This window comes from Bubalus bubalis, chromosome 3 (genome assembly GCF_019923935.1).
Source record: "Bubalus bubalis isolate 160015118507 breed Murrah chromosome 3, NDDB_SH_1, whole genome shotgun sequence".
Lineage (NCBI taxonomy): Eukaryota > Metazoa > Chordata > Mammalia > Artiodactyla > Bovidae > Bubalus > Bubalus bubalis.
The window spans coordinates 41,030,830-41,058,567 of record NC_059159.1 but is presented as its reverse complement, the minus strand read 5'-3'; the positions used below and the strand labels follow the sequence as shown (position 1 = coordinate 41,058,567).

General features: G+C 44.9%; 2 protein-coding genes and 1 long non-coding RNA gene across 5 annotated transcripts; 2 read left to right on the top strand and 1 right to left on the bottom strand.

Annotated features, from left to right (window-relative positions):
- Positions 1-1,365: 1,365 nt before the first annotated feature.
- Positions 1,366-7,606, bottom strand: MRM3 (mitochondrial rRNA methyltransferase 3). 2 transcript variants are annotated; one of them, XM_006052710.4, is made up of 4 exons: positions 7,284-7,606; positions 6,780-7,024; positions 5,899-6,066; positions 1,366-3,786 (listed from the first exon to the last, which is right to left on the bottom strand). In XM_006052710.4, the coding sequence occupies exons 1-4, from the start codon at positions 7,595-7,597 to the stop codon at positions 3,254-3,256; spliced, it is 1,260 nt and encodes a 419-aa protein (XP_006052772.2). In that variant the 5' UTR covers positions 7,598-7,606; the 3' UTR covers positions 1,366-3,253. The 2 variants fall into 2 exon arrangements, with proteins under 2 accessions (XP_006052772.2, XP_025136698.2); XM_025280913.3 differs by lacking the exon at positions 7,284-7,606 and having other exon boundaries at positions 6,838-6,975.
- LOC123332985 lies at positions 3,782-6,211 on the top strand. The gene is made up of 2 exons (XR_006550217.2): positions 3,782-5,289; positions 5,488-6,211. It is a non-coding gene; the product is annotated as an uncharacterized LOC123332985 (long non-coding RNA).
- Positions 7,607-7,648: 42 nt separating the features above from the next.
- On the top strand, positions 7,649-27,148 carry GLOD4 (glyoxalase domain containing 4). 2 transcript variants are annotated; one of them, XM_025280914.2, is made up of 9 exons: positions 7,649-7,813; positions 11,067-11,116; positions 11,703-11,823; positions 15,756-15,900; positions 18,675-18,811; positions 19,730-19,816; positions 20,090-20,203; positions 20,293-20,379; positions 25,885-26,159. In XM_025280914.2, exons 1-9 carry the CDS (start codon positions 7,724-7,726, stop codon positions 26,071-26,073), a joined length of 1,020 nt encoding a protein of 339 aa, XP_025136699.1. In that variant the 5' UTR covers positions 7,649-7,723; the 3' UTR covers positions 26,074-26,159. The 2 variants fall into 2 exon arrangements, with proteins under 2 accessions (XP_025136699.1, XP_006052771.1); XM_006052709.4 differs by lacking the exon at positions 25,885-26,159 and adding an exon at positions 26,799-27,148 and having other exon boundaries at positions 7,654-7,813.
- The last annotated feature ends 590 nt before the right edge of the window (positions 27,149-27,738 follow it).

Genomic DNA, 27,738 nt, shown 5'->3' with positions numbered 1-27,738 from the left:
GTGCTATACAATAGGTTCTTATACCATGTATGTCCGTCTACCAATTCATCCTATCCACCCTTCCCGCTTTGGTGTCCATACGTTTGTCTGTGAATGACTGAAATTCTAAGGTGCGATAGCAACCGAAGCTGGGGAGGGGTAAGGGCTTTTATGCCTCCCATCTTGAAACTCCTAGAGGGCGAGGTGGCGGGTTCCCAATGGATGTTCAAAGAACCTGGGGACATCAGCGTTTGCTGAGAGCTGCTTTTCCAGAGGCTCCATTCAAAAGAAAAAGATGTGCTAGTTTTTTTCTGTAGCAGCTGCTTCCCATTTCTGTCCATTTCCTCCTTAGTTTTTGGTCCAACTTTCTGTACTTTTAAGATTTTTGCCGAGAACAAATGACAATGTGGATGGATCTCCCACTGCAGCAACTCTGAGCTTGCCACAGGCCCAGGGTGGTAGAGGGAGACTTGACTCCATCCTCTTGATTGCTTTTGAACTGTGGTGTTGGAGAAGACTCTTGAGAGTCCCTTGGACTGCAAGGAGATCCAACCAGTCCATTCTGAAGGAGATCAGCCCTAGGATTTCTTTGGAAGGAATGATGCTAAAGCTGAAACTCCAGTACTTTGGCCACCTCATGCGAAGAGTTGACTCATTGGAGAAGACTCTGATGCTGGGAGGGATTGGGGGCAAGAGAAGAAGGGGACGCCAGAGGATGAGATGGCTGGATGGCATCACTGACTCGATGGACGTGAGTCTGAGTGAACTCCGGGAGTTGGTGATGGACAGGGATGCCTGGCGTGCTGTGATTCATGGGGTTGCAAAGAGTCGGAAACGACTGAGCGACTGATCTGATCTGATCTGATCTTGATTGCAACAACTTGCATCCAGGAGAAATCTCCACCCCTCCCTTCAGCGTTGGGAGTCGTTTTGAGGTGTGACTGCCCCCTTGTGGCAGATACCACCACTACAGCTACGTGCAGCACAAAGGCAAGGGGCAGCCTGGCCAACCTTCTGAAGGCTTCTTTCAGCCGAGCAATGTTCTTTACTTGTCATGTGCTGCTCAGTTTCATCCCTGTTTCCTGGCGAAATGGTGACATAAATATTGGTAAAAAACTGAGAAGGATTCAAGATAGCTAATTTCCATCAGTAGGTAAAAAACTTCACCACCACTTGCTCCCCCATGATCATTTAAAAGGAAAGACTGCCCCTTCCCTCTGTTAAATTATACCCAGAAATATATAAAGAACTCACAAGGCATGGTATACAAGTCATTGATCATAAAGAGAAGGGGACGCAAATTTCTTTTCCTTTTTACAACCAGGATAAAACCGGCGTAGGCTCTTTTGCAGTACTGTTTTTCTGAACAAAGACAAGATACAGGTATGTTGTTCTTTCATTGGTTTTTATTTTGCGACAAAAATCAGCAGGGACAAAAACCCAGGGATAAAATTACGAGGAGGCTGGTTTCATGCTGAAAAGGCATGGAGCCTCTTTTCAGTGATGTATGTTTCTTTAGCACTTTTCCAAGGTGTCGGGAGACTGTCAGTAGAGTGGTATTGTTCTGTGGGTTGTCCGCCCATTTCACCTGCAGGCATTGTGGCTGTGAGGCTGGCAGAGAAGGCCACACGCAGCCTTTGTGGGCTCAGCACAGTACAAAGGCTGCGGGCTCTTCTAGTTTCTAAAGGCCGACGGGGATAGACGCTCTCAAGGACATTCCAGGGGCTGCTGTCGCCCAACATTTACGTGGGGCTCTGGGCAGGTCCAGACCAGAGCAGCTTCCAGCCTGTCAGCCTGAGAGAGCACAGCCAACCAGAGAGATTGCTCCTGCAAAACCCACTCCTCTCCAACATAACAAAGCAGTCCCACCGGGGCCACTTGGGCACAGCCATGCGTTACCTTTTGGTTTACCAGGGACCTGGGCGAGGTGAAGGGGTTAGGAGAGGTCCCTAGTTCCTCTGGGGCATGCTGCAACTCATTGGACCTCCCTGGGACGAGCAGCTGAGGGGCTCCCAAGGAAGCCCAATCAAGGCAGGAGCCACCATATGGAAGGGAGGTGCTCACACTACACTGCTGGCATCTCGGTCTCCAACCATATTCTCTGTGGCTGCAAAAAAGCCAGTCCCATACTCGAGTCCCAACCCGCCGCTTCCCATAGTCACTTACAGTGATCACCACCTGCCCCTGTCCTCATGTCCCTGGCTACATCCCACAGGTGCTCAGTAAGGATTCAGCCTGCCCTGGTTTAAGAGAACAGCAGGGTCTTGCTGCCGAGCTGTGGGCTCAAGGGCCCCCAGTGTTCATCCTCAGAACTTCCGCCCCTCTCCGTGCAGGAGCCTGTGTTCACACAGCACCAAGAACACTAGTGTTCTGTTTATGCTGGACGAGGGGTTAATGTAAACAAGTCATTCCATTTAACCAAAAGGGTTACACAAAGCAGGACTAACAGCAGGAAGCTATTACAAAGAGTATGGCTTTGTTGAGAGATGCAGGATTAAGCTGAAGATTTAAAAACTGCTTTTTCCTTTTCTGAACTGAGAGTCTTCAAATATCTGCAGAGATGCTAAGAAGGTATAATACCAACTGATGAAATGAGCTGTTTCACCAGAAATGGGGGGAAAAAACTGTGTCATACATAAACAGTGTCTAAGTCATGGCCTGAATGAACAATCCAAGAGATCAACACAGCCGAGCCAGAAGAACCACTATTAATACTACTGAATGCCTTAGCTGTACCCTGAGCTTCCTGGGTCATTAATCTCTCAGCAATGTCCTCACCACTAGGCCAAGATGAAAAGATGGGCATTGAGACCCACTGACCGCACTGAAATAAACAAAGCATTTTAACATAATCTACTGGTCTGCACTTCACAGGGGCTTACTTTCCATTGACCAATGATCAGAGGAGTAAGTGACCAAGCCTGGTCACTCTAACCAGCCCTCCCTGATTGCAAACACCTGCAGCTGTGGAAGGAGGGGTCCTCCTGCCCAAGATGATGCCTTCAGCAACTTTCTGGGCACAAAGATGCTCTTTGGTGGACAATTTTTAAAAACATAAGAGCCACGAGGAGCACTTACTCCACAGAAGCACTTACTGTTGTCTCTTACCCACCCACACACATATAAAAATCAGTGGGAAGATGGGAGACCTCAGGAGGAATTTTGACCTTCCTTATTTTTGAGGCTGAGCAGAAAGTCATGGAAGTTCTTATTTTTCCAGTAACCAGACACAACTTCAAGCTGAGGATGGCTTCCACATGCCCTCCTCTCAGTGTTAACGCCTGTCCCTGCTCAAGTGTTCCACCCTCACCCGCAGCTGTCTTTTGCCTTCAAAGAGCAGGATGCTCGCGGCCATGGCTGAATTCAGGCTGTCCACGCCGGGCACGATGGGGATCAGCAGCCTCCCGCCCCCTGTGCTCTCGGCCAACTGCAGGGACTCCAGGCTCACGCCGTGGGTCTCCCCACCTATCACCACGGCCGCCGGTGCCTCTGTCCAGTCTGAGTCGTAACTCTGGACCTCAAGTTCAGGGAGCCAGTCTTGATTCGCTCCACTCTCTAGATCCTCTTCCTCATACTCATGAAACTTCAGTGGGCGTTGGTCACGTACCCAGCCGTAGTCACTGGCCTTGTTAGACCTCTGGGCCTGGGCCTGCACGTGAAGGCCACAGTTGTCGGCCACGTAGACGCGGGTGTCAGTGGGCAGGTGGTCGGGCACTGCTTCCCAGTCCAGGTTGTTGATGATGGGCACCTGGAAGTGCGCGCCCATACCTGCCCGCAGCACTTTGGGCTCCCAGGCATCCACGCAGCCTAGCAAATTAAAGAAGATTCAATTAAGATTATGAACCTTCCCAGACAAGGGGACATTGAAGGAAGTCAGATTAATTCTGGATCAGGATAAAGCAAAAATGTCCTATCGTGGCCTTGGTGGCTGGGACCTCTGCCTCCCCAGCTGTGGCAGCGTCCAGCAAAGTGCTAAAACAGCTTTTATTCGTTCCTTCAACATACACCACACAGAATTCCCTGGTGGTCTAGTGGTTAGAACTTCATACTTCTACTACAAAGGAGCATGAGTTGGATCCCTCATCCGGGAACTAAGATCCTGCAAAGCATGTGGCATGGCCAAAAAAAAAAAAACCTCCCACACATGCCAGACATTTGGACAGGAGATGGGAGAGCCTGGAAGTCCCCAACCTCAAGGAGCTTGTAATAGAGTGGGCAGTGGTGCTGGGACGACATTTCAGCAGGTGACTATATCATCAGTAACGACTAAAGTTAAAAAAGCATGAACAGGGTAACAGAAAACCCTTGTGCACAGAGTGGCAATCAGGGAAAAACCACCGGGAGAACACGACCCTGCGCTGGATCATGAAGGACAGGAGGGTATTGTCAGGGAAAGACCAGGGCAGAGGAGAGTTACAGAAGCGGCAATCGCACCACAGTCCAAACACTAAGTATGATAATCGAGCCAATTAATGGGGGTGAGGTGGGAGATGAGGCAGGAGGCAGGAAAGGACCAGTTTAAAGGAGGCTGGTGTGCCCAGGCGAAGGGTTTAGGGTTTCACCCAGAAGACAATGTCACCAAAGCATTTTAAGCAAAATAGGGACAGAATCTGGTTTATATTTTAGAAAGACCCATTTGGCTTCAATGTTGAATCTGGACTGGAGCAAGGAGGACACTAGTAATGGGGAAATTACAGCAATCCTGGGAAAAACCAAGGCCAGAGCCCCTGTCCTGCACACACCCCGTCTTTGCAGTCGTGCTAAATCCAACCGCCTCCATGCATCAGCAGACACATGGCCCTTCCCAGTGCCACAAGCCAGGAGACAGCAGGACTGGGGCACCACATATCTATTACCCTCCCTGACTTCTTAGCACACATCTCCTCATTATAAGTTATCTTAGAAGCTAATCTGTCAAACTTCAGGAAGGGTTAAGTAGGCAAACCAAGTTCAAAAAGGAAAAAAAGACATGGAGAAGGTAACACTGTCTATGTGGGTCCCCAACCACAGGCTCTCCCGAGCACTGTGGGGAATGGGCTGGGATGTGGGCTGTGTGCCAAGAGGCTGGCAAGTCGGGACAGAAGAGGTGCCATCTAGTCTGACTTCTCCACCCAGTTAGGAGTAAGGGACAAGCTGAGATTCCCCCTCATCCTCGGGTCCTCTATGCTGGGCACCACGTCAGGTGTTCCCCGCCTTTCTCTACCTCTCCCATACCAGCCACCAGCAACAACGTGAAAACCTCCTGCCTGGGTGATACAGGTCCATTTCCCCAAACCACGCTTGCTCTCAGAGCTCTCAACAGCAAGGCAGGTGAGTGGGGTATGGATATAGGGACCCCGAGCCTCACTTTCATGCTGGCAGAGAGATGCACCCCAGGGAGGGATGATGGGGGGAAAGAGCTGGGAAGAGCAATACAGGTAAGTCTCAGCAATGGGACCACTTCTGTTTACACCGAACGGCAGCTTCACTGTTTCTGATGGATGATCCTCTCCCTCCTTCTCCTTCCAGGCTGTAATAGGTCTGTTGGCATGTCCCAACTGTCAGGCAAGTCTGTTTGGAACCAAGGCTACAAATTTCTCTTTATGATGAGAGGACAGAACCAAGTGTTAAAACCAGCATCTATTTCTTTTAAAAACCTAGCAGGTGTCAAAATAATTTTAAAGATAATCAACAAGAATGAGCATGCCAGGCATGGTGCTGAGTACTTGACGTTCATCTCACTTAATCCTCAGAACAACCCTAGCAGGTAGATTCTGTTACGCCTGCCTTCCAGATAAGGGAACTGATGGCTCACAATGCTGCTCACTTACACAGAGCTACCAAGGGACAGATCCAAGAACCAAGTCCATACACATCTGCCCACGGAGCCAGCTCACTTACAAACAGCCACCTACTCCACCCAGTAACAGGCGGTCTTACCTTTGGTGAGTAACACTTTGCTGCAGCCTGCCCCAGCAGCAGATCGCAGAATTGTCCCCAGGTTCCCAGGGTCACGGAGATTGTCACAAATCAACGATATGGGCAGTGTGTGGCAAAGCTGAGTCTCAGGGTATGTCATCTTAACATGGTCAGGTTTGGCAAAAATCCCTGAGGAAACAAGAAATGTGATTCATTTGTCTCATGTGGGTATGGGGAGTAATTTGACGTTTTGGTTATTTATCACTCTTGGTGTATTTGTAATTACATCCATGTAAACATTCTGATGGAATAAATTCAGTGTGCCCCCCGCCAACTCCCTCATAACTGCTTTCAGTAGTGGAATGTATCCTTTCAGAACTTCTTCCATGCACTTCCCTACATGTATGTCCTTCTACCCATATATAAGTGCTTTTTCTTTTATAGTACAGTCACACTCTATGTAATTATTCTGTGATCTAGTTTCCTTTTTTTGGGGGGGCCAGGCTTAAGTGGCTTGCAGGATCTTAGTTCTCCCACCAGGGATTGAACCTGGGCCACAGGCACTGAAAGCACCAAGTCCTAACCACTGGACTGCCAGAGAATTCCCAACATTTTCTTAAGTTTTAAATGAACATTAAAGGTTGAAGTGACCCCCAAAACATAAGGTCTGAGGAGGAGTGGTTATTCCCTGCAGACTATAAAAACTCACAACACAAATGATGACAGACAACTGGCTTCAGTTTCCACTTAAAATACAAGATTCACAGATTCGAAAACTGTGTTGTAAGAAAAGGTTTGGCCCAGTAATATTTTGAATTTCATTTAAATTTGTTGCCCTGAGACAAGTATGAACAAATGGTCCCAAGCCTCCCCTTCTACAGACACAGTGAACAACCACTGACCCATTATTCCCTGTGGTGTTACCAGGTCGGACCAATCCTTGATATCCTCAAATTTCACCTTAATGAGGCTAACACCTTTCAGCTTTTCAATGGGCAGCTCTTTTATGTATTCCAGACGGCTGAAGAAGAAAACTTTGGGCACAGCACCAGCCTTGAGAGCGTCTGCAATCAGCCTACGACCTTCCAGCAGGATCTTCCCCTGCTTTTCTCGAAATGGCCTGGACTTAACTATGGTCATCACACTGCTGTGGGTGGAAACAAAAAGATGGGTAATTACCAACATCCTCATTACGGACACACATCGAGTTCTAGCAGACATGAAGAGCTTCGTAGTGAAAGAAACAAACGAACTGTTAGAAAGACACTTATTCTGCCCTCTGTGCACAATAAAAACCAGAGAGGTGTGCTGCAAGAAGTCCTCCAACGCAAGGGAAAGAGGTCAAGCTCTCGCTATGAGGAGGGAGGAGAAACGAGAAAACTCGACAAGCCTCGGGAACACATCACCTTAGCCTTTTGTCTCCAGGGAAAGCCTTATCATAGCGAAGCCCCGACTCTTTCCAGGTGCTGGGCGTCTGGGATGCTGGCCCCTGAATCTGCTGCTTCTGTCGCTGCTCCCGGGGACTGGCCTCTGCCGCTGCCTTCCGAGGCTGTTTTCCGGGATCGAGCTTCCGTTCCACAACCTCACCAGATGGAAACAGCACTTTCACGGGGCTCCGCCGCAGTGCCCGGACCCAGCGCCGCGCATCGAGGTCCCAAGCCTGCACCACCGGCAGCAACGGTCGCGTACCCAATCCCACGCGCTTCACTAGCGCCGCCATCTTCCCCCGCCCCGTGGGTCGCGTCACGAAGGCGCGCCGGCGGCGGCCAGTGACGTCACTAACGCGCCGGCGTCAGCTGTGGTTTGTGCGCCACTGTACGCGTGAGCGGTGGTAGTGTAGGTGGTCATGGCGAGTCGTAGAGCTCTGCACTTCGTGTTCAAAGTGGGAAACCGCTTCGAGACGGCGCGTTTCTATCGCGATGTCCTGGGGATGAAGGTGCAGGCGGGGCGGAGAGGGGCTGGAGCGCGAGGGGGGCGCGAGTGACTGAACCCCACCTGGCCGAGGGAGGAGAAAGGGGTGCGATGTGAATTTCACTGCGAACTCGGGTGTCGGACCTTAGCCCCAGGACTTCCCATTAACTCTGTGGTTTTCAGGTTCAGGAAGCATCACGAATTGCAGCTTGGGTTAGATAGACTTTGAAAGGGGGCTCACACTTCCTAGTTGCCGACTGTGTGCGCACACAGGTCCTTTCAGTTTAAGTTGTTTAACGAATGTTTATTCCTGTCTTTGCGAAGTTTCCAGTCTGTGAGAAAGATAGTAAATAAAAGGTTACGTAATACTCTTCCAGTAAACAATGACTCTTCTGATTTGGAGCCTTTTAGTTTTAGATACCACTATAATTCAGAGCTCTACTTTTCTTGGGGCTGGTTTGAATGGATCACTCACTCTGTCTAGGTGAACGATCCAGCTTGTCTCAGAAGTGTGAAATCAGAATCCATTCTCCTTTCCAACACCTGGAAGTGGCATCTCCCCAGCTGTGATTCTGCAGAGATCACCTGGGTGGCAAGCACAGGTGGAAGCTGTTGGAAGGCTCCGGCTACGGAGGGACTTTAGATGTTGTCAACTGAAAGAAAAATTAACAACCTAAGATTTTTGAGTTAATTTTTATTTGGGGACCTTCCTAAGGACTCTAGTGTGGAAGACAGCCTCTCGATAGCTCTGAGGAACTGATCTGAAGAGGCAAGGGAGGAGCTAGAAGGTATATGAATTTTTTGCTTGAAGATGGAGAAGAACCCAAAACCATGTAGGAACATCAAAAGATTACTGCTAAGCACAGAAATAGACAGCTCAAGTTAATGGTTTTAGTGCTTTTCTGTGCATGGCAAGATGGGTTCTGAGTACCTTGAAAATTTTCCTTAGAAATGTATCTTAAATGTCTAGGACCAGAATCCAAAAGCAGAGAATGCTTCTTATTTTTCCATCCTGAATTCCCCTCAGGGTAAGCTGTTGGTGAGCAACTGCATTAGCTGATGGTTTGATCCTTGTTGAAATGGAATTGCAGGCAACATTGTTTACAATGTGCAAGAGTAAGACTTAATATAGAGACACTGCAGAGTACAAAGTGAATTATAAATTCATCAGTCATTTAAAGAATATCACCTATTTCATGGTTCTCCTTTGGGGTTTGGTGACAAAGGTGAAAATGACCCTGTTATCTGTCCTCAGTTAAGATCCTGGTTTGGTGGGAATTGTATTTGTACTTTGCAGATGGTAATGGAAGTTAACATGTGGTGATAGAAAACCACAAAACACTCCCTTAAAGTGTTTCCTCATTGATTAAAGGGTGGTTGTAAAAATTAAGTGTTATTATATATGTAGTATTTGACATGTGGTTTGTATTATGTAAGTATTAACTATCATTATTATAAAAGTACAAGAGGAGAGATTTAACTCTGACCTGGGTCCTCAGGAAATAATTCATAGAGACCTTGTACTTGAGTTGACCCCTAAAGATAGGATTTCCACAGACCTACATTAGAGGTCTGAACAGCTAATGCACAAGTAAGACATGTTTGGGAAGCGTCACTAGTTTTACGTGCCTTTAGCTTAGATTACTTAGTTGAAGTTGAGATGGGATACCAGGACAAATAGCTTGGAACTGCTTCTTATAGTATCTTGAATAATATGCTAAGGAATTTGGATTTTATGTCATAGTAAATGGGGAGCTCTCTTACATTTTGGAACAGGGCAGTGATGTGATCAGAGCTGTGCTTTAGGGGCTTAATTTTATGGTGGCTTTAAGGAAAGATCAGTAAGGATGATTTCCAGTAGTCTGTGAGAGCTGTGGTGAGAGCTTGAACTGCAGCAGTAGCTGTAGGACTCAAAAAGGAAAATGGAAACTGACACGTTGAGGGTGTACTGTGTAGTAGCCTCTGTGTCAAATGCTTTAATAAATTATCTATTTTCATAAGATATTAGACTCAGACCCTAATATGTTGTTCTCAGAGTTATGCAACTGAAACCATTTGATGTCATTTCGGGGTGCTCCAATGAGCTTCCAGTACCCTAGTCCTTTATGTCTCTATGCAGGAAGAATTCAACCAGAGGCAAAGTGATAGATAAGAAGCAATTTATTAGAATAGGATGCTTGTGAAGTTTACAAGCAGGCAGGGAAGGGATACCATGCCCCAAGAACTCAGTGGGCTACAGTTTTATAATCAAAGGAAAACTGGGGAGGGAGGGAACTTTGTGTTTCTTGGGTAGACATCATGCTTCCATCATCAGCTCCTCCTCCAGGTTGGGCAAGGGGGTTTTCTTGTCTCTAGGTGGTCAAGCTAGGTCCACAAATTATTATTTCTTGTGTGTGCAGAGAGCGAGTCCTAGGGATCTTTAACTTACTGACCTTGTTGGGCAGAATGTGGCTCTCGTGCCACCATTGTTTTATTGTTGGGGGCGTATCTTGTGCTTCTGTGGCATGGCTTTGTTACTGAGCAAGCCTGCCCGGTTTTGTGGTTATGCAAACCTGCTTTCTTGAGTAAGCATTTACAGGGTCTCCCATATTTTTTCTACCTACAGTCCCGTAGTGGGATTCACTATTGAATCAACTACTTTGTCCCTTTACTTTGTCCCTATCACAACTAAGTGAAGGCCACGCTTTTTTTTTTTTAACTACACATTCCCACTTCCTGATGTAAGTAGATTTCACAACTTTGCTTGGCTGCCTGCCCCTTGCTATAAAGCTATTCCTTTTTTTCCGGCCGTGCTGGGTCTTCATTGCGGCCCGGGCTTCTCCCTGGTTGTAGCGAGTGGGGACCGCTCTAGTTGTGGCACAGTGGCTCCTCGTGTCGCAGAGCACGGGCTGTAGGGCGCGTGGGCCTCAGTAGCTGCAACACGTGGCCTCGGCAGCTGCAGCTCCCAGGCTCTGGAACACAGGCTCAGTAGGTGGGGCCCAAGGTTGCTTAATTGCTCAGCAACATGTGGGATCTTTCTGCACCAGGGATCAAAACTGTATCTCCTGCACTGCAGGCGGATTCTTTACCACTGAGCCACCAGGGAAGCCCAGTATCAAGCCATGCTCTCTTACCTCATCTTCTAGCCTCGGAACGATATCCAGTTCGTCATCTTCTGTTCATCTTAAATGTAAAAGCCTGCAAATGATGATGTCTGTGTTTTGACATTTTAGTTTGTGCTAAATATGCTGTGTGCAGTATGAAGAAAACTTTACCATTTATTCTAATTCCCTTACCAGATTCTTCGGCATGAGGAATTCCAGGACGGTTGCAAAGCTGCCTGTAATGGGTATGACACTTTGTTTCTTAACATCTCCCTAAGGTTTGAATACCCCTGGAGAATAGAAAGCAGTTTCTCAAAGAAGGTAGAAGGCAGCAGTGGAAATTAAGGAGGCAATAAAAAACAGAAATAAGAAATTAGGGAGGCAGCTTCAGGGTCACAAAGAAATGTATTCTGTGGATGAAGCAATGTCTTATCGAGTATCTCTTAGTTAAGCTCAGTAGTCATGGCCTGAAATTCCAAGGCCTGATGGGAGTTGCATGCTTGTTGACAAATACGCAAAACGTAAGTTAAGGTCAGGTGGGAAAACTGTCCCTACAGGATGCAGCTCCCTGCTTTCAAGGAAGGGTAGATGAAGCTTTCCCTCAAGTAAGTGCCAGACGGGTGGTCCTGGGAGCCTTCGTTGACGGGGCTCCTGAGCACTGTCCACAGCTGCTCTTAGCACGCGAAGGCCGTCATGTCCTTACGGGTACTTGGAGGGCCAGAGGGGACTGCCCACTTCTTGTTCCAATAGCTCTCTGAGGGCGGCCTGAAGCCCACAGATCTTTGTCTGTGATCACTGGGTTGGATTTTTTTTTTCTTTTCACTTTTCTAGGCCTTATGATGGGAAGTGGAGTAAAACAATGGTGGGGTATGGACCTGAGGATGATCACTTTGTCACAGAGCTGACTTACAATTACGGTATCGGCAGCTACCAGCTTGGCAATGACTTCCTGGTAAATACCGTTTTGTTCTAGCCAGTTTTTGGCTTTATGTTTGAGAGGTCACTGAGACAGCTGTAGATAATGATGACTAACTGAATTGATGACTTTGGGCATGGTTTAGTAATCAGTTTCATGATTTCTATTTAAAAAAGAACTAAACTGGGGTGGGGTGTGGGAGGGAGGCTCATGAGGAGGGGATCCAGGTATACAGTTAGCTGATTCATGTTGCACAGCAGAAGCTTAACACAATGTGGTGAAACAGTTATATTCCAATTTTAAAAATAATGATAATAAAAATGGATTGAATATTAAAAAAAAAAAAACTGCTTGGCATCTTGGCTCCAAGCTGACTTCAGGATGAAATGTGTTCTCCCAGCATTTAGAAATCAAGTTCGAGATGTAGAGACAGCTTTGAAGGAGACAGGACTCCCCCTGGGGAATGGCTGAACCATGGGAGGTAGAGGGGCCAGAGTCATTGGTTCATCAGATTCCCAGCACCATCCAGAGAAATGTTTTCTCTCTAGTGGACAGTTGTGATTGGTCCAGGCGACTACAGTCAATCCCAGCCACAGAAAAATCTGACAAGGTTTTAAGGATAAAAAAGTGGCATTGCATACACTGTATTCATTCATTCAGGACCTCAAGTTATTGTGCATCTATTATAGTAACAGTATTGAAACCATTGGGTGTCGTTCAAGAGGCTCTGAAGAGCTCTGGTGCCATAGTCTTTAATTACTCAGCACAGAAAAGAATTCAGCTCCAGCTAAAGTGATAGATAAGAAGCGTTTTATTAGAACAGGATACTTGTGAGGCTTACAAGTGGGCAGGCAAGAGATGCCACGTCCCAAGAACTTAGTGGGCTACAGTTTTGTAATCAAAGGAAAAGTGTGGAAGGAGAGAACTTCTCTGTGTTTCTTGAGTAGACATCATGCTCCTATCATCAGCTCCTCCTTCAGGTTGGGCAGGGGAGTTTTCTTATCCCTACATGGTCAAGCTAGGCCCACAAATTACTGGGGGTTTCTTGTATGCAGAGATCTTGTCCTAGGGATCATTAACTGACTGAGCGCACTGGTCAGGGTGTGGGTCTCGTGCCACCATTGTCTTATTCTTTGAGGGCATGTCCCACACTTCTGTTGCATGGTTTTGTTACTAAGCAAGCCCTGCCTGGTTTTCTGATTAAGCTCACTTGCTTCCTTGAGTAATCATTAGCTTACAGGGGTCTCCCATATTTTTTTCTCCTTACAGTCCCCTAGTGGGATTCACTATTTAATCACCTACTTTGTCCCTTTAGTCTGTCCTATCTGTATCTACCACTTGCTAATCAGTTACTGCGAGATACAGTGTCACTGGGCCCAGATACACAGCAGGAGTGGAGTAATTCGTTCTTACTCAGGATCTGCCCAGGAAATCTACCTCATGTTATTTTGGTCATTTGCTCTCATTATTCCTGTTAACTCATTCATTAACTCATTGACACATTAAAATAAAGGTAACCAGATGGAAGTTTGTACGAGGCTCTGATACGTGCAAAAGTGTTTTGTAAATGGAAAGAATGGCTCAGACTTAACATACATAATTTATTTCTGTTTCTTTTTCTCACTCTCCGTGCTACTGACTAATTCATCTAACATATTTCTTGTGACTTGTTCTATGGCATATCCCTTGTTAGATGCTGGGGATACAGTAGAGAGTGGAGCATGTTTCCTGGCCTAAGGAGCTCCCCGTCTGATGGGGGAAACAAGTAAAGAGACAACAGGAATACAGTGTGACAAGTCTCAGATTGGGGTAGGAACAGGGGGATGTGGAAACACACAGGAGGAATCTCCAGCATGTTCTCTGATGGGTGAGAGTTCAGGGAAGGCTTCCTGGAGGAGACATCCGAGCCAGGTGAGGGAGACGTGCACAGGCCTGGAGGTGAGGGGGAGCCTGGCGGTGAGAACTGTGAGTCATGCAATCTGGCTGGAGCTTTAGTGTGTGGAGAAGAGAGAGGGTAGAGTTGAGGCTGGAGGAGTCCCCTGGGGCCGCATCATATCAGGACACTTAGATGTCCTTCTAAAGGCAGAGTGGAGCCATTTTTAAGCAGGAGCATAACACAGAATTTGCAGTATCCAAGAATCCCTGGCTAGAGCAGGGAGGTTGGGTTGGCAGGGAGTGAGACTAAAAGGGAGGCAGCCAGTCTGAAGCTCATAAGTGACAGCAGTAGGCAGGAGCGTAGATGGATTTGAGAGCGGTCAGAGAGAGCAGTCGTAGGACTTGGTGCTTCAGTGCATGTGAGCAGCTCTGTGTTTCCTCTTATCTTTCTATTTATGCTCCAAATTTAAATCAGGCAGGAAAAAAAGGGGAAAACCAACTTGGTGCCGTGAACCAAGGAGAGGGGGCCCAGAGCCTGACAGACGATAAATAATAAATTTGAATGAATGAATAAATAATCTAATATCATTTTAAATATGATCATTGCAATGGGCAAAGAACGGAGAGAGAAAAGGAACTTGGGGGTAGGTGCAAATGACCAGTTTCAAGTAGGGTGTCGAGAGTAGCTTTCCGTGAGAAGGTGACATTTGAACAAAGGCTTGAAGAGGATAGGAGTTAGCTGCGTGAGTATCTCAGGGAAGAGCATTTCAGCTAGAAAACAGCCAGTGCAAAAGCCCTCAAACAGCATGTTTGAGAAAATGCGTAGAGGACGGTGGAGAGGGGTAAAGGGGGAGGAGCCGGGCTCAGAAATGACCTGGGTCAGGGGTGAGGCTGCCCTGGTGACGCAGGGGTAAGGAGTCCACCTGGTGGTGCAGAAGATGCAGTTTCGATCCCGGCGCAGGAAGATCCCACATGTCTTGGAGCAGCCAAGCCCGTGTGCCACAGACGTTGAGCTTGCACCCTAGAGCCTGGGAGCTGCGACTACCAAACCCACGTTCTGCAACTGCTGACACCTGCCCACCCCAGAGCCTGTGCTTTGCAACAAGAGAAGCCACCACAGTGAGGAGTCCTCACACCACGTCTAGAGAGGAGCCCCTGCTCCCCACACTAGAGAGAAACTCATGGCAACAAAGACCCAACACAGCCAAAAATAAAAAATGACTGGGTCAGATTGTCTTGGCCCTTTTAGGCCATCGTAAGCCATCCCAGGGTAAAATGAAGGGCCATCAAGGGTTTTAAGCGGAAGAATGACAACATGGGATTGCCGTCTTGAGGACAGACAGTAGGGTGGGTTTCAGAATGTTTACTCCAGTCGCAGAGTTGCTGATGGATTAACAAGACTGAAGGTAGAGGCTGATCTACCATCCAAGCTAGAAACAAGGCCAGATACATTGGAAGGCATAGTGTATATTCTTAGGTATTTTGATTACACTTAAATAAAGGATGCCTTGATAGTTGGTTTATATTTTTTGGTTTTAAAAGTAAAAATAAAAGCAAAAAAGTTTAATTAGGTAGCTGTCAAGCCAAGGATAAGATCAAGATTTCTCTGACCAGATCTTGAAAATGAAGGGGAATTTTCTCTGTTAGTGAAAGTGAAAGTCGCTCAGTTGTGTCTGACTAATCTTTGCGACCTCATGGAATTCACAGTCCATGGAATTCTCCAGGCCAGGATGCTGGAGTGGGTAGCCTTTCCCGTCTCCAGAATATCTTCCCAACCCAGGGATCGAACCTAGGTCTCCCACATTGCAGGTGGATTCTTTACCAACTGAGCCACAAGGGAAGCCTGATTTTTGTTATTCAGTGGGTCTAATTTCTCTGGCATTTGAATTTCTGGCCTACCATCCACAACGTTTGGAATCTTTGTGGGAGAAAAATGTCCAAGACTGACTTCAAAATTAGTAGCAGAAAGTTTTGAGTGCTGCTTAAATCTTAGGTGTTTGACATAAAGGCAGTGGGGTTTTACTTCATTACATTCTAAAGGAGATCTGTTGTGATTATGCTCTCGGATGATTATGTTCTGTCGTCTGTCATAGGGTATCACGGTGGCTTCCAGGCAAGCTGTCAACAACGCTAGGAAGCTGAAGTGGCCGCTCAGTGAAATGAGAGACGGTGTGTTTGAAACCAAAGCCCCTGGAGGATATACGTTCTATTTGCAGGACTGTAGTCCACCTCAGTCAGGTAATTATATCTGGACTGACAAAAGCCCTCTGTCTAAAGCCATCTGGAGGAAGGAGAGAGGGAGCTTGACTTCAGTCTCCTGTGGAGTCTCTGTGTTGACATGACTCATCTTTCCCAAGCCAGTGTTGTTTCTTGTCCTCTAAGAAATTATATGCTCGTGTCAGAACTTCAGTGCATCCCTATCAGTGTTCTGGACTGGTTCGGTTCTACTGGTAACTTGTCGATGTAGGATACTTTCAGCTGCAAATATCAGAAAACCTACCTCTAGGTTGAATGGTTAAAAAAATGTCTTAGTTCATAGAGCAGGTGTTGTCTTGGTCGGAGAGACTTCAGGGTTTGTTGATCCAGCAGCTCAGCAATTGCATCAAAAATCCAGATCTCTCTCTCTACCCTCTTGTCCTCAGGGGTCTGCTTCTCCCCCTCATGGTGGTAGGGTGACTGCCAGTAGCATTTGGGGCTACCCTCCCGCACACTCTCATCTGGTAGGAGAAAGAGAAACTGATTTCCTGTGGCTCTTCTTTACAAGCACAGCAAAACTTCCCTAGAATCTTCTAGCAAAACTTCCTGGTCAGAGTCGACTCACACACCCTGCTCCTGAACCAGTCACAGGCAGGCAAGAGAAGCAGATTTATCCTTAGACCAGTTAGTCGTCTCCACTGGCTGAGGACAGTTTCCCAGATTACAGGGCTGGCTCTCAGTGAGTGCAGGTGAGTGAGGTAAGGAGCCCACCACGCTGACCCCCACAGTGAGCAGGAGAGAAACTGCGCTACACTTCAGGTGCCTCAGAGGCATCCTCATGCACCATACTTCTGCCACCTGCTTTGCCAAGAAAGAACCAAAAGCAAGAAAAGGAAAAGAAAAAAAAGCTGGCGAATAGCAGGGGCACTTGTGCCAGCCATTCCCTCCGTGAGCACAAGCCCCAAAGTGGAGACCTTCTCTTCACCCACGCTGGTCTGCCTCAGCTCCCAGATGCCCCTCAGACTGAGTCTGATGGCTGTGACTAATGTTACATGCTTTTCATCCAGAGCTCAGAAGAAGAAAGGGCAATGATTCCAGTGTGGGAAGTTAGACTGGTGCTGTGGGACTTACTGAGAGATGGTATTTTGAAACTTCCCAGGTGATGTAAGGGATTTCCATGACTATTTTTATTGATAGGTGATTGGTGCTTGAAATACTAACTTTGATACCTAACTCCTGCCATGAATTTTGCTGTATACTTTTTCCATAGTCTTCATGATACTTCAGTGTGTAAAATAATGGTGGGCCCCAGAGGCCTGAGATGTTTTCGTTCTTTGCAGTGATAACACCTTGGGAGCCTTAATTTCTGGTTGGTAGTATAGTCAGATCTCTCAGTCTGGGTAGTGTCCATCCTTTGAATGAATCACTCTTGTGTAGTCACACCCACTGCAACTATTCCTGTCCCTGCATCCCTTCAGGATGTGAGTCTGTTGGAATTTGCTGATTTCTCAATGAATGGGGAACACTTAAATCTGCCAGGGAGAGGTTCCTGTGGCAGACATCTTGCTGTAGTCATGGTATTGCTAGTCTTAGCACACAGGGCTAAGGCAGTGAAAACTGAAGAAAACTACATTGAGTTTACCACAGTCAGATGTAGACTTGGAACAGCTCTTCCAAAAGTCACTTTACAAGATAGAAGTTTCCAGTAATACTAAGCGTTTTAATATAACTGTTATTCTTTTTTACAAAAATACAGATTTTTTTCCTCCCTAGACATACAGGCAGAAAGAAAAAAACAGATAACCACTGTTAACATTTTAGAGTATATCCTTCCAACTTTTTAATCCAAAGAACTAAATACATAATCGGATACGTACGGGATTCCACTGTGTGACATCATAGGAAGAGAAACAGTTGGCTGTTGTTAGAAATTCACTTTGTCCCTGGTGTCTCGTTGTCATGAGCAACTCTGTGATAAGTGTCTTTGATGAAAGCCCTTCACACATCCACAGTTATTTCCTTAATTGCTGAAAATGGGATTGTTCTTTCAAAAACAGGGGACATATTTTAGACACATTCTGTCAAAATTGTTGCCCAGAAATATTACTAATTTACACTCTGCCATTATGGTTTTTCCCATTGTACTGTAATAGTTAACTCTGTGAACTTTTTAAAATCATTTGCTGATTAGATAACAAAATGTTTTATTTGAATTCTAACTTTGTGAGGTTAAATGTGCTTTTGCATGTTCCTCCTTTTATTTTGTGGATTGCGGCTTCATGCCTCTTGCTTATTTTTCTAGGATGGGCATCTTTTTCTTATTAATGTTGAAAGGTGACTTAAATATTAAGGACTTCTTGCTCATTTTTGTTGTTAAAAAAGATGTTTCCTACTTTGTAGTTTAGTCTTTAATTTTGATTGTAATTCTTGTTTTGGTTGTTGTGTACAAGTTTTCCATTTTGTGTGATTAACCTAGCACATTTTCTTCTTCATGATCTTTCTATCTTTGATGTCAGATTAAAAAAAAAATCTTTCTCTATCCCAAAATTGTTTAAATAATCACCTGTTTCGAGTATTTTCATGGTTTCATTCTTTCAACTTAATCCTGTAACCCATCAGGAATGTGTTTTGCTGTCTAAGGTGTCACTTCTTCCCACCGTAAGAAGCCAGTTATCTTAATGCCATTTATTTAACAGTGCCCTTTCATACTGACCTGAAATCCCTTTCTTATCATAAACTAAATTCTTACACGTACCTGAGCCTGTTCCATTCCTTTGCACTGCCCTGTCCATTTCTGCTGTTTTGTTACCTTACAGATCCTGTATTAAAAGTAACTCTAGCAGTGTCTGACCTTCAGAAGTCCTTGAACTACTGGTCTAATCTACTGGGAATGAAAATTTATGAAGAAGATGAGAGGGAACAGAGGGCTTTGCTGGGCTATGCTGATAACCAGGTGAGCGATCTTGGAAAGAAATAATCTGTTACTTTAGGTTTGACTTATAAATGAGGTTGACATGAAGGTTATTCACATAGTTTCTTCATAGTAATTCAGTATTTAGAACAGAAAGGAGAAAATAAAAACTGCCAGGAAACTCATCACCCAGATGTTACCTTTATTTATATTTGGAGATATATCCTTTCAGGAGTGGATTTGCTGAGTCAGAGGAGATGTAGGCAAGACTTAATGCAGTGATGATCATCTATTTTCCTCTTTTTTTAAAAAAAAGTAACATTTGAGCATGATTTAGTCCTTGTACTTTGACCCAGCAAGTCTACTAAGAATTTATTTCATAGACCTACTCATCCTACATGTACACAAAGGAGTGTGTACAAGTTTATCTCTTTGGCGTTATTTGTAATAGCAAGATACAACCTAGGGAATTCCCTGGTGGTCCACTAGTTAGGACTCCACGCTTTCACTGCTGAGGGCCTGGGTTCAGTTTCTGGTAGGGGAACTAAAGCCTGCAAGTGGCCCGGTATTAAAAAAAAAAAAAGAAAGAAATAGCCTAAACGCTCCAAGGATTCAGTAGTTGAGTGATTTATGGTTCATGCATAGAATGGACTACTAAAGCAGCCATCAAAAAAATGAGTCTTTATGTGCTGAGATGGCAACGTTAATTAGAGAAAAACAAAGGAAAGCATAATATATAAAATATGTTACCATTCGTATGAAAAAAAAAAATAAAGGATACATGCCTGTGCTGTGTGTCTAGAAGGATACACAGGAAACTGCTGATTGGTTGCCACTGGAGTGACAGTGGAGGGAGACTTAGAATTTACTTTATTCCTTTATCCTGGTTTGAATTGTCTGTTTTTTTTTAATCACGTGACCCGTTCTGAAAAATAAACCCACTTTCTCATGTCTTTTCAGTGTAAGCTGGAGCTGCGGGCCATCCCGGGGAAAGTTGATCATGCAACAGGTTTTGGACGCATTGCCTTTTCTTGCCCTCAGAAAGAGGTAATGTTTGGTACCAGGTCTTCTGTTGAAACTCTGTGACTCGGGACTTCCAAGAGCTAGGAACCCTGGCCCTCCCTGCTCCAGGTTCATGCTCGTTGTGGCTTTGGTCTGAAGTTCAGCAGTTGTCTCGAGAGCAGCTGAGATAATAGAAATCAAACAGGTGGTGCCAGGGTTCTCTCTGGCTGACCTGAGAGTCCTCCAGGGCTGCCGGGGACCATGGCCCCAGCATGGTGTGGCAGCCCTTGCTCACTGTGCCTTTTTGTTTTCCTCAAGTTGTCAGACTTAGAAGACTTGATGAAAAGGGAGAACCAGAAGATTCTGACTCCCCTAGTGAGTCTGGACACTCCAGGGAAGGCAACCGTGCAAGTGATCATTTTGGCCGACCCTGTAAGTATCACCCAGGAAGGGGACAGGCTGCCCCCAGGGTTTTCTTCTGAGGTGTCTCTCTGCCAAATTTCTTTTCTCTCTTGGTGTAGGATGGACATGAAATTTGCTTTGTGGGAGATGAAGCATTTCGAGAACTCTCAAAGGTGGATCCAGAGGGAAACAAATTATTGGATGACGTGAGTCTCATTTCTAAATTCCTGTCCCCTCTGACCGAAGGGGAAAATGTGTATGGAGAAGGGCCAGTTCTTACTTTCAGAACTCTGTTATTTTGCTGTTGGGGTGACTTGAGCCAGAGATTTGTGTCAACTTCATGACCACCTATGAGACTCTTGGCGGGGTACAGCATCTGCGCCTTCCCTCCCTTCGGGCTGCCTTGAGGAAACCACTGCTGCTAAATACATCACTGTTCTGCTCAGAGACCGGAAGTGCCCGACCGCCATCCGTTCTCACTATCTTAGCCCCTTGGTCATATCTTCTCCATTCTACAGCATCGTCCTCTTCCTTCCTGGCAAATTGTTCTCACCAGCATACAAATGAACTCCAATATCTTGAAAAACTCTCTTTATTCACCCCATATCCATTCTCCAGGTTCCTTCTAAAAATCTCCCTGCATGCCATTTCTACTTCTGTGTGCGTGTGTGTGTGTGTGTGTGTGTGTGTGTGTGTGTGTGTGTGTGTACTGTCTAATTTTGTTGGGATAGTGATTGATGGAGTAAGTCATCCCTTTTTAATGAGAAACACAGAAGCTAGTTGTTTGCAGGTGGTGAGAAGGGTGGGGTGAGGGACAGCAGAAGAAACTTCACTGGAGTTGTTTTCTGAGGCAGAGGGGGTATTTTGCTTTCAGAATATGAGAAGGGAAACGGAGGAAGTACATCAGATTGTGCCTCATAGTGACAAGACTCCTGAGGAGGGGAGTGAGAGCTGCCACTCCAGATGAAGCTGTGTGGCCTGGGGATCTCAGCACAGTTTCCCAGCATCTCTGAACCCAGATTTCCTGCCTGCAAAATGGAGGAGACAGTCACAGATTTCTTTGGCCATGAATGCTATGATCTCATAGTTCTTTTTTTTTTTTTTTTTTTGAAGTATAGTTGATTCATAATGTTGTGTTAATTTCTTCGGTACCATTTCTACTTCTTGCCTTCCATTCACATTTCACTCTGTCCCGCACTGGCTCCTATCACACGGTGAAACGCTCGCGTTGACGTCATCAGTAACCTCCCTCTTGCCAAATCCAGTGACTGCTTTTCATCCTCGTCAGACATGATCTAGCAGCCTGCGAAGCCGTTGTGTATTGTCGTTCCCCAGCTTTCCGCTCACACCTCGTAGGTAGGCGGTGCTCGGTGAATGCGTTGCTGCTGCTGAAAGGAATGGATCCACCAGTCCTGGTTTCACTTAGTATCTATGTGACTGACCTTAAGAAATTTACTTCAAGTCTCTAAACTGCAGTTTTCTTATACAGAAATGCGAAGAAATAAGGTTATCCTCCTCCCAGGATTTTTGTGTGGTTTATAGTGCTTGGCAAACTCCTGACATAATAACGGACACTCAGTTGAGGTTTGTCAAAGCCAGAAATGTACAGAAGCTTTAGTGTTTCTAAACATTACCACGAAGGAAAAACAGAATCTCCGGCCTCTCAGTTGCCAGACTGGCTAGACTGTTCTTACTGTTTCCTCACTGACCGACTTCCTCATCTCTCTTCTCCCTTGATGTTGGAGACTCCGCCATCTTGCTGTCTGTCTGACGGCTTCCCCTCAGCCACAGGCACCTTTTTCTGTGACTGGTCCTGAAGTGATGTTGCCCACGGTCCCAGTCTGGCTGTCTTTTACTCTCCTCGTACATTCTTTCTTTTCTCTGAGAAGTTACCTACTCCTCTGGTTATCTCTTTTCTGAGCTTCAGCCATCATCTGTTCTAGTCTTCTTAATTTCTAGTTCCCACTCCCCTCTAAGCTCTAAACAGGCATTTTTGATTGTTGTTACTGAGGTAAAGAATACATTGAACTTAAGTGTACAGAAATTTGGTGTTTATGTTGATAAATTTTGATACTTTCATAAACTCATATTCACTACTCAAAATATAGAACATTTTCATCATTATAGAAAGTTCTCTTATGCCCGTTTTTAGCTTCCAACTCCTCCTCCCAGCAGCAACTACTGTTCTGATTTCTGTCATACTGGCTTTGTCTATCCTTAGACTTCATATAAATGGAGTGGCTTCTTTCGGTAACATTTTTGAGATTCCTCCATGTAATTGCACATTCCAGAGTTCTCTTTTTTTCCTTTAGCTGAGTGGTATTCAGTTTTGTGGATGTAGTAATCTGCTTATCCATTCTTCCAGTGGTGGACATTGGAATTTTTTTCCAGATTTTTATCTATTATAAGGAAGACTGCTATGAACAGTCTCATGTAACTCTTTTGGTGGACGTATGTTTCATTTCTCTTGCGTAAATGTGAAGGGAGGAGAATTGCTTTTACTTTCTAAGAAGCTGCCAAACAGTTGTCCAAAGTGATTGAATATTTTAAACTATGGGGCATGTATGTATAGAAGAGTTCCAGCTGTTCTAAATCCTCACCAACATTTGTGTGTTCTCTTTTTGTCTATTTCTTGCCATAATTTTATTTGTAATTATTGTTCAGTCACTAAGTTGTGTCCGACTCTTTGAGACCGTGTGGACTGTGGCGCTCCAAGCTCCTCTGTCCTCCACTGTCTCCTGGAATTTGCTCAGATTTGTGTCCATTGAGTTGGTGATGCTATGATTAAAAATTCCAAATATACACAAAAGAGAACAACAAATCCCTATGTGATTATCACCCATCAACTCTGCCATAATTTTTCATCATTCCTTTCCACCCCACTTTTTTTTGTCAGTGAAGATGTTTGTTGGAGAATTTTAAGGCAAATTTCAGATGCCCTGTCATTTCAACCGTAAATATTTAAATGTTTTACACATTTTAAGTTAAGGAATTTTCTTGTATACCACAGCGACATCATCACACTTAAAAAATCAACAATGTGGGACTTACCTGGTGGTCCAGTGGTTAAGACCCCATGCTTCTGATACAAGGTACATGGGTTTAATCCTTGGTCCAGGAACTAAGATCCCCCATGCCACATGGCGTGGCCAAAAAAAATCAACACTATATCCTTAATGTCACCTAAAATCCAGTTCTTATTAAATTTTCCCTGGCCATCTAAAAATGGTTTTATATATTAGTTTGTCCCATGTATTTTCTTTGTTTCTTTACTGCTCTGTGTATTTTTTAATTGGTTTTAATATGATTGGACTATATCAATATGAATAACTTACCTGATCCATTGAGTTTCATGAAAAACCAACCAGTAGACACACCAATGATGTATTTTACATTTTAGCCATTCTCTAACCTCTAAATATGAATTTATTTTCACTCTGTGTGTCTTTGCTTACATTATTTTATTATCCTAGAATGTCCTTTTTCTCATTTGAATATTTGCATATTATTCAAGGCCCATTTAAATCCACATTTTAAGAAAATTTGACTCTTTCTTATCGATGGGTTGGACTTCTGGATACGAGTCATTTGTTAGGTAATCTGTAAAGATGAGCACTTTTCCCATTCAGTGGTTTGCCTGTTTATTTTCTTATAGAGTCTTTTGAAGAGAAGACGTTTCTTTCCATCCAGTTTATCAACTCTTCCTTTCATGCCTCGTACTTTTTGGGTCACACTAGTATTACAGCCAGAGAACCTCTTACCTGGACAAACCATGAACAGTACAACTCCACATGCCTGTAACTTTGTCTTACTTCAGATCCATTCTTCGTTAATATTATAGGAAAACCAAAGTTACCAATTATTAAGCATCTCCTATATTGACCTGTTTTTAAGTGTCTTACCATCTGTAACTCTTACCATAATTTGCAAGGTGGATGGATAGCATTCCCCTTTGAGATAAGGAAACTGAGTTTCAAAAGAATAAGTCACTCAATATTATACATTCCACAAGTTAGCAGGGCAGGGGCCCAAAGAGAGGTCTTTCAGGTTTCAAAGGCAGTTCTTTTTTCCTCTTCTGTACTCTGCTTCCTCCCCTGGTAGTTACTGTATATCCATTATCACAGTTGTTTAAGCTAGAATCCTCAAAGCCGGTTTTTCTTTTAACATTTAATATGCTTTTTTAAGCATTTCTTTATTTGGCTGTGTCGTGTGGTGCATGGACTCTAATTGGTGGTGTGTGGGCTCCAGGAGTTGCGGAGCACAGGCTTAGCTGCCCCCGGGCATGTGGGATCTTGGCTCCCTGGCCAGGGATTGAACCTGTGTCCCCTGCATTGCAAGGCAGATTCTTAACCACTGGTCCGCCAGGGAAGTCCCTAATAGGCTTTTTATTTTACAATACTTTTAGATTTACACACAGAGCCATTTCTGAATACTGTTGCTCCTCACCACTACATTCTCTTAAGCAACAAGTCACCAGGAGCTGAGAGTTCTCCCTGGGAAATCCTCTGTCTACTTCTCTTTTGAAAAGGCTCTCATTTTCACCTCCAAATTCTGCACAAACCTCCTCCCAGCTTCTAGTTAATCTCTGAGGCCAGCAGTAGGCTTTCTAAAGCATAAATCCAATAAGTTAAAAAAAAAACAAAAAACTGTTAAATCTTCTGATGGCCCTTTGTTGCCTCCAAGATAAGCTCAGAGCTCTGGCAGAGCACATGACGTGCCGGGCCACCGCGTGTGCTGCCCCCCCCCCCCCCCACTCACCCCCTTTCAGTCCCACTGAACCGTTTATATTAACCAAGGTAGATCTCTGGCCTCCGCCCAAGGGCTGCTTTCCGTTCTCCCTTCCCCACACACTCCGCTCATCCTGCAAAACTCAGAAGCTTTCTTGGGTTTTTCACACCAGTTTGTTGTTTTTCCCTACTTTCCATGGCTCCTAGAAGACAGAAACATCTGTCTTTGGGATATGGGGAGGTTTTGGTCTTCTTTGGCATAGTTTTGATTTTTAAATTCACCAATGTATTTTTAAAATGCGTTTAAAAATCAGAAACACACAAAACAAATAAGACCTTTTATTTTCGTCAAGAGCTTCCCAGGTGGCTCAGTGGTAAAGAATCTGCCTGCCAAGGTAGGAGATGCAGGTTCAGTCCCTGAGTTGGGAAGATCCCCTGGAAGAGGACATGGCAACCCACTCCAGTATTCTTGCCTGGAGAATCCCATGAACAGAGGAGCCTGGTGGACTGCAGTCCATGGGGTCGCAAAGAGTCAGACATGACTTAGCGACTGAGTGTGTATTTTCATTGAAATGAAAAATCAGATAGTTCTAAGATTCTGTATAAATGCAGTGGTGCCATCTCTGAGTCCCGCTGCCCATGGCAGCCACTCTCAGCTTCACTTTCTTCGTGTTCAGTTGCAGACAACATCTTTTGACTTCCTGAAGTAGATTAATGACTTTACACTAGTTCTTCAGCCAGTTAGTTACTCGTTTCCCCTGGTCTGATCTCACGGTTTTGTGGTCCTGTTACACACCAGGACACACACACGCACACACATCCACCTGCAAAAGAGTTGTTTCCACATCTGAATCCTCAACTATTTCATGTGCTCCTCAAAGTGTCAGACTTGATCTCTGCTGCCACACCTGAACCCAGCAGAATGCCTGCCTCACAATGAAAACTGGCATTTTTAAAGGTACAGTTGTCACTTGGTATCCACAGGGATCGGTTCCAGGACCCACCAGGAATACCAGAATCCCAGGATGCTCAAGTCCCATAGTCAGCCCTCCATATCTGCAGACACAGAACCCGTGGAAACAGAGGCCTAACTGTGATTCAGTTCTTGAATGTATTTCCCTTCCAAACACTTGGTTATACTGGACCTGGCGTTTTAGGAGACTTCTGTTGTAAACCCTGCTCCTGCCAACTCCCCTGCCCCCTTCTAAGACCTCAACCCCATGGACTAATACAATAAAAGGACTCTGGTGGAACCAAAGCATACTGTTTCTTAACAAAGCTTTTTTTAGTTAAGCAGCCCCAAATGAAATAGTACCAACATCAGTGAAATAGGAAGGAGGTGTGGGAAAAGGAATCAGTTCCAAGCTCATGACTAAAATGTCAGAATAACTTTTCACATTTGGTCTCATGATTAGACTGAGTCTCCTGAGCACTAAAGATTCTTGAGAGGGGGCTTCCCTGGTAGTCCAGTGCTGAAGACTCCGTGCTTCTGCTGCAGGGAAGCATGAGTTCGATCTGCAGTGGGGGAACTAAGATCCCACGTGCATTGTGGCACAGTCAAATAAAAATAAGGATTATCTTGGGAGCCCACTGAGATGCTAAGAGTGCCAACACTTTCTGTTCCAAAGAGCCCACAGCCTGGTGTGCTTGGCCTTGCTCTCCAGCCAGCCGTCAGCCACATTTCCTGGCTGCAGGCTCTGCCCTTTACTCTGCAAAGTGAGAACTGACAAGCAATTGCTCGATACCCAACAGCAACCTCTGTCAAAGTAAACACAAGATTCTACTGAATGAACATCTTGTAATCATTAATTTCTTGATTGTGGGCAGTAAGGTACGAAGTAGATCGTAAGTTTTATTTTCTGGATTGAGACTAAGTAACTCCAATTTCGTTTCTACAGGCAATTGCAGGAGATAAAAGTGATGAATGGTTTGCGGCACAAAAGAAACCAAAGGCGACAGGTTAACCGCAGACATCACATGCAGCAAGCATCGGTGATTCTTGGCCAGCACCCGTGAGGCCTGCTGTGCGCATCACATGATGAATGCTCTCACAACTTGCTGGTTCCTGTACAGGCAGAGAGGCTGGGGTGGTGACGTATTTTAATCTCTAAAAGCTCTGATACATTTTAGAAAATCCTGTCGTCATCACTTCATTTAAAGAACTCTGGCTGTCATCTGTGCTCTCACTGCACGGGTGCAGTCTGCATGTAACTATTAGATCAGTAATAAATTCTTCTCCGGGCTGGGACAGCTGTGTGGAACATGACTTTTGATGGAGGGTTGAGGGAATTTTGATAAGCATGTAGGTTTAATGAGAACAACCAAATCCAGATAAATCCAAATCAGTTACTTATAGCAGGAGTCCTTCCAGGACCTGGAGACAGTATGCTTTTCTAATGTCTTACTCTGGCAGGCCTTGACATACAAAAACTTGTAAAGAAATTTCGTGCCTTGAACCAAAAGATTTGGTTAACATTCCGATATTCCTTGCTTTAATTTTTTTAGTCAGAAAAAAACAGAAGGATGTAATGTGTAATGTTGCTACACGCCTGGCTCTGTGTTAGTTTCTCTCTTTCTCTCTCTCTCTATATGTGTGTATTTTTTTGCTTTTAATCCTCTTAAGAGACCATGTTAGATTTCTTAGAGATGGATTAGATGATTTCTTCAGTATGAAAAACTTTTAAAATATTTTCTTGTTTTCTTTTTGATTCTGCAGAACAAATCACTTTTTATCACTGGAAACAAGTTGTGCATTTTTATTATGAAATGTTTTTTGGAAATTATGCTTCTGAAGTCAAGCTGTTACAACCAATTTGTAAGAATCATTATTTAAAGGTG

Excerpts from the sequence above, each read along its gene's own strand:
- GLOD4 (XM_025280914.2), top strand. The coding sequence starts at position 7,724 with ATGGCGAGTCGTAGAGCTCTGCACTTCGTGTTCAAAGTGGGAAACCGC. Across the intron at positions 7,814-11,066 it reads GCGATGTCCTGGGGATGAAG|ATTCTTCGGCATGAGGAATT; the intron begins GTGCAGGCGGGG and ends TTCCCTTACCAG. Across the intron at positions 11,117-11,702 it reads TGCAAAGCTGCCTGTAATGG|GCCTTATGATGGGAAGTGGA; the intron begins GTATGACACTTT and ends TCACTTTTCTAG.
- MRM3 (XM_006052710.4), bottom strand. The coding sequence starts at position 7,597 with ATGGCGGCGCTAGTGAAGCGCGTGGGATTGGGTACGCGACCGTTGCTG. Across the intron at positions 6,067-6,779 it reads AACACCACAGGGAATAATGG|GGATTTTTGCCAAACCTGAC; the intron begins GTCAGTGGTTGT and ends TTGTTTCCTCAG. Across the intron at positions 3,787-5,898 it reads CAAAGTGTTACTCACCAAAG|GCTGCGTGGATGCCTGGGAG; the intron begins GTAAGACCGCCT and ends TTAATTTGCTAG.